The sequence below is a fragment of the Hemitrygon akajei genome, chromosome 5, assembly GCF_048418815.1.
Source record: "Hemitrygon akajei chromosome 5, sHemAka1.3, whole genome shotgun sequence".
Taxonomy (NCBI): Eukaryota; Metazoa; Chordata; class Chondrichthyes; order Myliobatiformes; family Dasyatidae; genus Hemitrygon; species Hemitrygon akajei.
The window spans coordinates 39,228,057-39,241,452 of NC_133128.1; the positions used below are offsets into that span (position 1 = coordinate 39,228,057).

General features: G+C 39.8%; 1 protein-coding gene across 5 annotated transcripts in view; it reads right to left on the bottom strand.

Annotated features, from left to right (window-relative positions):
* Nucleotides 1–13,396, bottom strand: part of cblb (Cbl proto-oncogene B, E3 ubiquitin protein ligase) — a 154,887-nt gene that overhangs the window by 27,049 nt on the left and 114,442 nt on the right. For all 5 annotated transcript variants that reach the window (XM_073045278.1, XM_073045277.1, XM_073045276.1 and 2 more), the window contains exon 11: nucleotides 1,120–1,220. In XM_073045278.1, coding sequence (XP_072901379.1) covers nucleotides 1,120–1,220 — 101 coding nt within the window. The remainder of the gene's footprint in view (nucleotides 1–1,119; nucleotides 1,221–13,396) is intronic.

The following is a 13,396-nucleotide window of genomic DNA, read 5'->3' on the forward strand; positions in this document are numbered from 1 at the left end:
ACTGAAATAGCTTTCCAAGAAGATGTCACCAAGTAATCCTGAAGTCCTGACTGATTTTTATCTTTCTAGACACAGATAAAATTACATAATGATGTCAGCACAGTGAGCGGTCATTCTCCAACTGCTCAAACTTGCAATTCCAAATTTAAGGGCAGATGGTGTTGTACTAAAATGTACAGGAAGCTGAAAATTTCTATGAATGAAATTAATTCAGCAAATAAATACATTAAACTGGCCAATATTTTCAGTTAGTGAAAATTAATAATACATCATGAAATATTTGGGAGGAAATGGACCCAATACATTTTTTCTTTTGTTTACAGTACTGTGAAAAATGCTACAAATGCTTTTCTGGATTACTGACAAGGTATTTATAAATAAACCACTGTGGTGGGCCTCATTTTGACTACAAGCCAGATCATAGGATTCATGAAGTGTTTTTACATGAACCTAGTAGCACTTTTCTTCTTTTAAAAATCCAGATTAACTCTGACATCAATTCAAATCAGCTGACAGTGTGATTTCAACTAACTTCTCTGCGATCAGCTATCCAGATCTCCATGTGCCAGCCCGCTGAACTGTGTTACTGTGCTCATAGTGGGGGGGGGAGAAAGCACAGCATTAAGGTCTTAATTATACTCAGTCCGCTCTGTTGGGCACACATCATTGTTATACTCAATACTGGACTTCTAAAATAGATATTCCATTCTGAGCCCTGCACAGCTAAAAATTACAAGGGAGGGAGGACAATGCGTATTCAAAAATTATTCTAAGTGGCATTGTGAATCTTAAGTCCATACATGAGGAGCATGGTGGAAAGAGTACACATCACCTCACAAGCTTTCAGACCGTTTAACAAGCTCCTTTTACTCAGATGTAATTTGAACACAGGCATCATAGGCTACTTCTGAATGCACACAACCGGAGTGGACCTTCATCCTATGGGACGGCTTAAGAGGATGATGATAAAATACCACATTCCAATTTTTTCATGCTTTTTATCTACAATAATCATTAATTATGAAATGTTTTCAGTACAGAAAAGCACCATAACTCTTAGCATCAGTGTGCCTGATAAAGCTATATTGTTATTTTTAATCAAAATAAAGGATAACTTACTTCGTGCTGTTGGAAAATGCTGCAAGCGTTGGTGGTGGTGGAGACTGTCGTAGAGGTGGAACATCATATTCATCAGTACGCAAAAGTCCATTGGTGAGTGTCTATAAAGTAAAGCAATAAATTGGTAAATTAATTTATTATTGTCACATGTACCAAGGTACAATGAAAAAACTTCTTGCCTACCATTCATACAGATCAATTTATTACAACAGTACTGAGGAGGTACAAGGTAAAACAACAGAGTGCAGAATAAATTGCTACAGTTACAGATAAAATGTAGTTTAGGTAAACAGCAGGGTGAAAAGTCTTAATGAGGTAGATTGTGAGGTCCAGTTTTGGTATAGGGGTCCATTCAATAGTCTTCCTCCTGAGGAAGTAGAGGAGCTGGTGAGCCTTCTTGGCCATTGCGTCAACATGGTTGGACCAATACAGGCTACTGATGATTTTCACTCCTAGGAACTTGAAGGTCTCAACATCAGCACCATTGATGTAAACAGGAGCATGTGCACCACCCCTTCCTGAGGTCAATGACAATCTCTTTTGTTTTGCTGACATTGCTGTCACTAGGCTCTTTATCTCTTTTCTGTCCTCCAACTCATCATTATTTAAGATATGGCTCACCACAGTGGTATCATCTGCCAGCTTATAGATGGAGATTGAGCAGAATCTTGCAATGTGAGTGTACAGAGAGTAGAGTAAGGAGCTGAGTAAGCAGTCTTGTGGGGCACCAGTGTTGAAGATAGTCATGACAAATAACAAATATTTTTAAAAATTTACACCATTTACCATTAAGATAACTATAAATTAAGATATCGAATTCACCAAGAATGAATATTGAGGAGCAGTGATACAGAAGCCCTGCAAGCTTGCTCAGCCATTCAATGAGAACATTGTTAATTCATTTACAATTTTAAATACTTGCCTTTAGAATTGGTCACAGATTTGTGATCCAAAATGTAAAAGAAAAATTAACAGGATTAACTAGCATGAATTGGAAATGATTTATCATCACATATACCAAAATTTAGTAAAAATACAGTGAAACACATTTGTTTGCATGCCACCCAAAAGATTATCTGATACACAAGTACAATGAGGTATTAAAAAGGGAAAGAAAAGTCCTGGAGAAACAGCAGGTCAGGCCGCATCTATGGATGTGACTAAATAGTTGACATTTCAGGCTGAGACCCTTCATCAGGACAACAGAATACAGCATATAGTTTTGCAGTTCCTGAGTAGTATAGTGCAGGCAGACAATTGCCATTTGAAGAAGAAAGCATTCCAATCTACTCCCACATTTTGCTTGTAGAAGCAAAACCAAACTTCAGAACTAATAGATCAGAATCTTATTCTTAGGTTACAGCCTTCGGGCTAAACACTTCATCTACTAGAAAAAGTTGTTTTCCCCCTCTAGCTACACCATCAATTCCCTTCACTATCTTAGAACTTTGATCAAATCATTCCTAGAATATTCATGGAACACAACCATTGTTTTGTCACTGCAAGGCCAATGAATTGATTCTTAGGTGTGGTGCCCAAATTCTCACAATATTCTTTGACATTATCTTCCAGAGGTTTATTAGACTGTAATATAATTCTAAATCCTATCCTCCACATTTGACTCCATTAACTTTCCTGTCCCTGACATTTTATTGAAGCATTTCTCTTTTAGAGCCAGAACTGCAAAGCAAGTGAAGAGTTTTTGTATTGATCACAAATTTGCTAGTTGCTTTGGTCAGCTGCTGAAAATTGACCTCCTTTATCTAGGTTTCTGACAGACTCCATTGTGTCAGTCTGAATGACCAGATGCAGTGTTTTACCACAGCATCCCTCACCCAATAGAGGAGTGGGAGGGTCACTCATTTATGCTGCCCAAGTAAAGACCCATTGCCTATTGTTCCAATTATGGACATGGTTTTTGGACTTTTCCCAGGCACGAGTATGGTATGCTTTGGAGGTGGGCAATGCTTGGTACAGGATCACTTCTCTCAAGACATCTTTCAACTTCCAAATTGCTCAGACATCTGTAAGCTCAACAACTTGCTTAGATCTCTGTTCTTGATTTTTCAGTTGTATGTGTACTCTCTAATAACACACACAGAATGCTGGAGGAACTCAGCAGGCCAGGCAGAATCTATGGAAAAGAGTACAGTCAACATTTTGGGCTGAGACTTCAGCAGGACCGGAGAAAAAAAGATGAGTAGAGTTAAATGGTGGGGAGGGGAGTGAGAAATAAAAGGTGATAGGTGAAACGGAGGGGGGTGTGGTGGAGGTGTGAAGTAAAGAGCTGGGAAGTTGCTTGGTGAAAGAGATACAGGGCTGAATAAGGGGGAGTCTGACAGGAGAGGACAGAAGGTCATGGAAGAAAGAAAAGGGGTGAGGGGCACCAGAGGGAGGTGATGGGCAGGCAAGGAGACAAGGTGAGAAAGGGAAAAGAGGATGGGGAATGATGAAGGAAAGGGGGTTGCCATTACCAGAAGTACAAGAAATTGATGTTAATACCATCAGGTTGGAGACGACCCAGAAAGAATATAAGGTGTTGTTTCTCCAAGCTGACTATGGCCTCATCGTGATAGTAAATGAGGCCATGGATAGACAAATCGGAATGGGAATGGGAATGGAATTAAAATAGATGGCCATTGGGAGATCCTGCTTTTGCTGGCAGAGTGTAGGTGCTCAATGAAGCGGTCTCCCAATCTACGCCAGGACTCACCGATATACAGGAGGCAACACTGGGAGGACCGGACACAGTATATAACCCCAACAGATTCACAGGTGAAGTGTCGCTTCACCTGGAAGGACTGTTTGAGGCCCTGAATGGTAGTGAGGGCAGAGGTGTAGGGGCAGGTATAGCATGTGTTCTGCTTGCAAGGATAAATGCCAAGAGGGAGATCAGTGGGGAGGGACAAATAGACAAGATGAGTGGGGAGTGATGCAGAAAGCTTGGAGGTGGGTGGGGGGGGGGGGGGGGGGAGGGAAAGATGTGCTTGATGGTGGGATCCCATTGGAGATGGCGGAAGTCACACTCTCTAGTAAGCTTGTTGCCCCTAACGTCATATAAATTACTCTGCATTCTGGTGCATTTGCCTGTTCCACTGTAGTTCTTTTATCTTTCACTTCACTTCTTTTAGTGCTTTTTTTGCAACTTTTCTCCAAATCAAGTTTTAGCTGCTGAATGCCTTCAGAGACCTTCTCAAGTATGTGCTTAAATCTGCTGCAGTACAAGCCTCCATTCTAACAATGATTTCTACAATGTCACTGTCTCTACTTTCAATTTTCATACACACATATCCATTTTTCATTTCAGGAGGATTTTTAAATTTAATGCTCTCCTCTCAGGAGGAATAGCTCTCCTTGGAACTCTTCTTATTTTGGATCCCTTTCCCTTGCAATACAGATTCCTCTCTGGAGCTTTTCAGAGAAACTCATGTCTCCCTTTTCTGGGAGTGACTAGTAACATTGTTTACACCAGCAGTATCTTACCATCTGAAGATTCCAGGCAACTAAGTTTGTTTCCTAAATACTCAGTCTTTTGCCACCTTATTTCAGTGATTGACTACGTCTATCAGCTCCTGTGAACCAACAATACCACATAATCCAGATAAGGTAATTCAACACGGATGGATTACAAGATTTCCACTCCCTCTCAATTCAGATTACTGGTTGCAGAATAATGCAATTTATTGGATCATTAAGAAGAAGTATCACAGAAAATGAACATGCAACCAATATGTGATACAGGTGGGCCCGGTTTCTGAATGTTCACTTTACGACACCTTGCTTTTACGAAAGACCTACATTAGTTACCTGTTTTCGCTACCCAAGTAGTGTTTTCGCTTTTACAAAAAAGGCAGTGCGTGCGTGCCCTGAGCACCCAAGCTCCTCCCCCCGAACTGCATTCTAACCGCTATAGCTTAAACAATAAAGACATTTTTGTGAAAGTGGAATTTAAAGGTAGTCATGGGTGGTTTGATCGGTTTTTGAGGCAACGGCAGCTTCATAACTTAAAGGTTACTGGAGAGAGTGCCTCCGCTAAGAGCGCTTGCATGAGATTTTGCAGAAAAGTATTTCTACTTTATATAGGCTGTGTAGGTTTTATGTGTTATTTGGTATGATTTGGTAGGTTATTTTTTGGGTCTAGGAATGCTCACAAATTTTTCCCATATAAATTAATGGTAATTGCTTCTTCGCTTTACGCCATTCCGGCTTACGGACCGTTTCATAGGAACGCTCTACCTTCAGATAGTGGGGAAAGCCTGTAGTGACTTAGTTAGTCAGCAGGCATGAAACAGTGAATGCTTCAGTTCTAGAGGCAGTAGGGCTGCCTTCTTCAACCATCTTCTACAACAGATCAATGTGTTAAGTCACAAAAGGCTACCAATAGATCAGTTTAAAGCATGTAATGTCCACTTTCCTACTTTAACATTATGTATTTACATTCAAAAGATCTGTCAGTATCTATAGAAGTTTTACAGCATAGAGCAGGCCCTTCAGCCCATCTAGTCCACACGAACATGACCTTCTTCCTAGCCCACCTACCTGTACCCACTTCATATCCCTCCAACTCTCTCCCTCCCATCCACGTACCTCTCCAAATTTTTCTCAAATGTTTCAAAAGAACCCACATCAACTTCAGCTGGTAGTTCATTCCACACTCGCACCACCCTCTGAGTGAAAATGTTGGTCACCTCCAGCCTTAGGTGCAACCAACTGTAAACCTGCAAGTACTCTAGCGGACTGGTGCTGAATCAGCTAATTGCATTATGTCTTTCTTTATCTCTAGGCTTATTCAAGTTACCTCACAATGTCCTATTTGAAGACCTCCTCAGAAATGGTCTTTTCCAAGTCACCCATTTAACTACATTAACACTTTGTCAATCAAGGTGTATTAGTGCTTAATTCTTTCCATGTTATTCACGTCTTATCATGTTACCGGGCTTTAAGTGGGCATTGATCAATAACCTATGAGACGGAAAAAATAACGTCAAAATAAAGAGTCAAGTATGGACTATAAGGAAGTGGAAGGAGTAAAGAAAGTGAAAGAAAGTGAAAGGAGTGAAAGTTACCAAGATTTGAGTTCTGTACAATTCTAGGAAGCAGCACATTATAGTCATCAATGCAAGGGAAAATGAAGTGAGGGAGAGGGCCCGATAAGGACAAAAATAAAGACTATTCCATATATCAAACCGATATCCTTCCATTCCTGTTTAATGTCCCTTTCCCTCTTACTATTCATACTCAAAAGTGCAACTGAAACATTTGAACCCTGAGCTTGGAAAATAAATCAGAGTAAGGACAAATGATTTGAGTGCAATGATTCCATCTCACCAGTAGCAGTGAAGGTTAAAAACATATCACGACCATTGTGGGTTGAAGGATAATAATGTTTTATTATTCCATCCTTTGAAGCATACCAATTTACGTGATTGGCACATAACAAAAATAAGATTGAACTTAGCTGGCACAGAAGGTGGGGAAATTCCCCAGCAGTCTGTAACAAATCTAAAAAGAATTTGCTTATGACACAATTGTACACAGGGGTATCCCCCCCACAGGTTTTAAATGCAGAACTTAAGTAGATAGCTTAGAGCTCAAGGAGCCACTACATTCAGGCCAAACCATCTACCTTACAACTAATTATGTTTTAGTTACAACTCTGAAACTGTAATCAACATTTCTCCTATCAGGCAGAAAATACAAAAGCCTGTACATAAAACCACCAGATTCAGTTTCTATCCCACTGTTATATGAATGGTTCCCTAATACACTAAGATGGACCTCACAATTTACCGGTACCTCATTGTAACCTTGCTCTTTACAGTCTACCTGCATTGCACTCTCTGCACTATACATGTCATTCTGAACTCTGTTATTGTTTTACCTTGTACTACCTTAATGCATTTTTATAATGAAATAATCTGTATGAATGGTATGCAAGACAAGTTTTTCCTCTGTTCTTCGGTATATCTGACAATAATAAACAAATTTACCAATTACCCATCCCCTGCTGTGAACACTTTCTGGAGGTCCAAGATCCGTATGCTCCACGACCGCTGGACTAACTGCATAAATGTAGGAGTAGACTATGTTGAAAAATAAATGAGCTAGGTTTTCTAAAATTGACTCATTCTACCTTAGGCCATGAACTTTCACTCACCCCTCGTATATATTGAATGTCCGTCATTCAATCAGTGTGCCTGCTCACTACCCTGGGTATATAATTATAAAAATTCGTAACACTAAGAAAATATTGCTTCACACCTCTTAAATAGGGAATCGTGTCTTCTGAAATTATACATAACCCATACCTATCAATCCCCTTTAGGAATTTTCCTGTTCAGTAAGAATACTTCTCATTGAAACTCTAATAGTAAAGGCCCAACCTACTCAACATTTTTCATACAGCAACCCCTTCATCCGCTAAATTTTAACATAGTGAACTTTCTTTACATTGCTTCCAATTCAAGTACAATAAAACTTAGCACCTGCTAAACGATTATGAGAGATCCCAATGATTTAGCATCTGACTCACTAGATGACATTTCCCACTTTCCCTTTAAACTCATTGGAGCCTGTCTATTGCACAGCCTCAAAACTTATGTCTACTGGAATATTTGTAATACTGTGCAATATCTAAGTAAGTGAATTAAAATGTGTTGAGGTAGAAACAGGAACAACATCCAATAATATGGAAAATCTGCCAATCCAGTGCCTGCTGGATAATTGGAATTTTAATGTACATTATTCTCTGTGTAAGGAGGCCAAAACCTCACAGTACTCCATGTGCGACTTCACCAGCACTCTGTAAAACTGCACCACACCTTCCTATTTTTACATTCTGCATACCTTACGATAAAGCTCAAGATTCCATTAGCCTTCCTAACCATTTTCATCTTTGTGTTTCATGTACTTGGACTCCAGATCCATTTGTACCACAGTATTTTGTATTCTGATTTGACTTAATTAATAATTTGTTTCTTCATTCTTTCTTCCAAAGTGGATAACCTGACATTTTCCCCAACTTACACTCCTACCATATCTTTTGCTAACTCTCTTGACCTATCAATCACTTTGAAGATAATATGTTCATGCCCTCCTCGTAACGTACTGATCCATTCATCTCACTAAAGAACACTCTCGCGCTTTTTCCAAAACATCCATACACTGTAATAGTCGATCTTTATGATTTCACAAGTTACTAAATGCCAATCTGAAAATTTATCCACGTTTTTCCCCATTAGTTAGTCACTCCCTTACCTCCAACCTCACCCTTGTGCCATAATATTTATGTGGCTTGTTATCAAATGCTTTTGGAAATGGCAAATACACGACGTCTACTGCTTCCCCTTTAGTAGCCTAATTGCTCCAATCCCAAAGAGCCCAAACGAATATGTCAATTGTAATTTTAAAACAATTTGATTCATCTTAATATGATCTTCATATGATTTTCCACATATCCTGATATTAAGTCCATAATAACAATTTCTATTATTTTCTGAATGTCGTATGTTGGATTGACAAGCCTATAATTTCCCATGAGGTTTGATCCTTGCCTTGTACCATTCTGGTGCACGTGGTGGTAAGGAAAAGCAGCATTAAGTGATTTTGAGAGTTTACTGGTTGATTTTTAAGATGCTATAAAGCATTCAATCTATTATTTTAAGTATCATCATTTGGTTAAAGGGTGCCTGACTTCCGCTTTTGTGCTAGAAAATAAGGAACAAAAAATCTCTTGTGGGTGATATAATTAATTGCTCAGTGCAAATTTAGAGGCAAGAGGCACAGAGTTATGAAATTTCCTATACAAAAAACTGATGTGATGATTGCTCATGGATGCATTAAAAATAATTTTATTGCTAGCTTCACTTGTAATCATAAATGCGCAAGCAGCTAGCATTTGATATGATGCAAAACCTGAATAGCTCACTGCTAGTTGCACAATAGTCAGTAATAATACTCCTTAATATGCCTTTACATTATTAGATGTATATGCAGTATAAGCACATACTCAATTTCTAACTCTAGCAGTCAAGCCGGAAGCAAAGTGAAAGAAAAACACAAAACAGAACGAGTATTAAATTGACAAATGGTAAAAGACAGCTGCAATCTGAAGATTTTTTTGTGCATATTTGATTGTGCCTATTTCTTTATTTGTTTCCCAGAGAATTCCACACGCTGGAGGCCTGTAGTTGGAAATCAAAATCCAAATTCCCGAATTTTTGTTTTGATTGATTGGTTTTGGATAAAACAGAATGTAAAGCAAAACTACTAAAATGTTTCCATAAAATTTATCTGAAAGGAGAGCTTCAAACAATATAAAGCCTCATACTATCTTTCCTGACAGGTAGATTAAGAGAGTCAATTAGGAAATGGCTGTGACCACTCTAAAGTACTCTCCAGGTGTCCATCTCTGCCATCAAAATATTGAATTAAGTGTAGGAGAAATGAAATGCCGACCCCCAGTGATGGTACTGCCACTTGTAACATTCATTCTCCCACTGCTACCTCACTACTTCAGGTAGGACTTCACAGTTGAGAAATTATACCATAAGAGCACTGGTAAGAGGGCAATTTGCATACAAACTACAGTTGGCCCTCCTTATCTGCAGATTCCACATGCGTGGATTCAACCAACCGCGGATCGGGAAAACCCGGAAGTTCTCTCTCCAGCACTCATTGTTTGAGCATGTACAGACTATTTTTTCTTGTCATTATTCCCTAAACAATACAGTATAACAACTATTTACATAACATTTACATTGTATTAGGTATTATAAGTAATCTAGAAATGACTTAAAAGTACAGGCAGACCCCGGGTTATGAATGAGTTCCATATTAAGTCAGATTTGAAGTCAGAACAGGTTCATCCGGTATTATTTAGTCAAACGTTTTTCATAGTATATAGTACATATTTTACCTTTCTATGCATATAAAACACTTAAGAAACATACGTATTTCAATAATTAAATCACTGTGTTGCTTAGTAATAATTGTAGCTTTCATAAGGGCAAGGCCTTTCAAATGCTCCATTAAAATTGTTCCGATCGTTGACCGACTGTAGCCTAACGCTTCTCCAATGACCGATTGCGTTTCACCTCTTTCCGACCACTTTATTACTTCCACCTTATTTTCAATTGTGATCGTGATTATTTTTGTGAACAGAAACACCGCGGATTCAGAGCTGCACCGCCAGGTCCTAATATCCACCACACTGAGCATGTTAAATAAAGTCCGGTGTTCCGCTGGGTCCCAATCATGTTAAATAAGGGACTTGAGCATCCGCGTTTTTTGGTATCCGCGGGGGGGGTCTTGGAACCAATCCCTCATGGATAAGGAGGGCCGACTGTATAATGATATTTTTCAGCTAATAGGTCTAACTATACTCTGGATGGAGAGATCTGTCTAGACATACAATAAGGTCACAGTCCCAGATGACCTGCTGTGAGTCCCTTTCACATTTCTGATTATAATCCAGTTTTATGTACAATTTCTGAAATAATACAGCATGTAAACAGGTCACTCAGTCCAACTCATCCACTTGGACCAGTGAGCACCACTCTGTATTAAACCCATGACCCAGAACTTGGCTCACTGTTCCATATAATAAACACAGGAGATCCTGCAGATGATGGAAATCCAGAGCAACACACACAAAATGCGGGAGGAACTCAGCAGGTCCAGCACCATCTAGGGAAATGAATAAACAGTCGACGCTTCAGGCCAAGAGCGTTCATCAGGACTGGAAGAACAAGCTGTAGAGAGGGGAAGGAAGACAAGCTAGAAGATGACAGGTGAGGCCCGATGGGTGGGGGAGGGGGGTGAATGAAGTAAGAAGCTGAAAGGTGATAAGTGGGAAAGACAGAGGACTGGAGATGAAGGATTCTGATAGGATAGGAGAGCTGATCATGGGAGAAAGGGAAGGAGGAGGGGCACTGGGGGTATGTGATAGGCAGGTGAGGAGAACAAGTAAGAGGTTAAAATAGGGAAATGAAGAAGAGGGAAGAGGGAGGGGAAAAATTACCATGAGTAAATTACCATCAGGTTGGAGGCTACCTAGATGTAATATGTTGTGTTGCTCCTCCAACCTGAGAGTAGCCTCATCATGGCAGAAGAGTCAGTTATGGACGGATATGTTGGAACGGGAATAGGGATAGGAATTGAAATGGTTGGCTATCGAGAATTTCTGCTTTTATCAAATGGAGCTGAGGACTCAACAAAGCAGTACCCAGATCTACACTGGGCCTCCCAGTGTAGAGGAGGCCGCATTGGAAGCACCAGATACAAAAGATGACCCCAAGAGATTTGCATTTAAAGTGTTGCCTCACCTGGAAGGACCATTTGGAGCCCTGAATGGAGGTGAGGGAGGAGGTGAATGGGCAGGTGCAGCAAGGGTAAGTGCTGGGAGGAATGAAAGGACAAGGGAATCAAGGAGGGAGTGATCGCTATGGAAAATGGAAAACGGGGCATGGTATAGATTTGCAACCAGAATTTCCATTTCAATTTCTGTCCTCATTCCCCTTCCTCTCTTCACCAGTTTCCTAATCTGACCTCTTACCTCTTCTCCTCATCTGCCTATCATCTTTCCCCAGTGCTCCTCCTCCTTCCTTTTCTCCCATGATCTACTCTCTTCTCCTAACAGATTCCTTCTTCTCCAGTCCTTTGACTTTTCTACTTATCACGCCCCCCAGCTTCTTATTTCATCCCCCCTCCCCCACCAACCTCACTTCCAGTATTCCAGTTACCCACCACAGACTGGGTGAAGATGGTCTCCCTTACATTCCCTCTGAATCTCTTAGCCCTTGCTCAAAGCTTATGCCCTCTAGTTTTATCTACCTCTTATATGAGGAGAGATTTCCTGCAGTTTACCCTTTCTATACTACTCAAATTTCTATCAGTCACATTCCCCCCTTTATGTCCTTCACTCCGGGAAGAAAGGACCCTATCTGGTCTATCCTCATAGCTGAACTTCTCCATCCAAGGTAATATCCTGGTAAATCTCCTCTGCATCTATGGCACTATCACATCCTTCCTAGACATTGGTGACCAGAACTGCTGCTGTTCTCCAGCTGAGGTCTAAGCAAGATTTTATAAAGTTGGAGTATAACCTCCCTACTTCTATACTCAGTGCCACAACTAATGATGGTCAGTATCCAGATTGCTAACCAAATTTTCAATTGTATTGCCTCAACTGTCTGTGGCCTGGTACTCCAAGGTCCCTCTGATCCTCAATACTACCAAAGACCGTGGTGGATGTCCGGGTCTTCTAAGTGCTCCAAAATGCATCATCTCACATTTGTCTAGATTAAATACTATCTGCAGAAGTCAGCTCACTTCATCAAAGTATTGATATGTCTCTGTATCTTAAGGCTACTTCCCATACTATCAACAATCCAAATAATATGTGTCATCTCCGAAGTTACTGATCTTGCCTCAGATATCCACATCTACGTCATATTCTCTCATATTCCTGAACTGCAACAGATACCTCCCCAGGCTGTCCAATGTCTCCTTGCACAACAGCCTGCTTATTTCAGGTATCAGTCCAGTATACGTTCTCTCAACTGCTTTCAAGTTACATTCTTCCTTAAGTAAGGAAACCAATATTTTACATAACTGTCTAACATGCCTTCAACCCTGGGGAAATGACTTTGGCTATGCCACTCATGATTTTATTATCCTTACTCCTCAGTGTCCAGGGCAAAAGGTCCTAGTCTATCTAGGCTATTGAGACCTGGTAACATGCTTGTAAATCTCTTTTGCATCCTCTCTAGTTTAATAATATCATTCCTAAAGCAAGGTAAAGCAGGCTAAAGAAAAGTAGTCTCACCAACATCATGTACAGCTGTAACATGACATCCCCAACTCCCTGTACTCAAAATGCTGAACAATGATGGCAAACCTACCAAACAGCTTCTTCACCACTTATGTCATTACTTTCAAGAAGTTCTCATGACTATAACTTATGCCTAAAATGGTGGTTGGAAAATAATAATAATAATAATAATAATAATAATAATAATAATAATAATAATAATGCAAATATATTGTATGGGTCAAATTCATATCCAATTTTTCTTTACTTTCACACACATCCAAGTTTTAGAGGCATTTATGCTACCCAAACCTTCCTATGAATAAATGACTAGTGTTAACAGCACCCCAACCTGCTAATGCAATCAAGTGAACGAATCAATTATTTACACTCTGAAAAAATCCAGTGTATTTATTTTGTTTTGATATTCATGCTGTGCAGTTACATTTTCAAATTACCTTCACA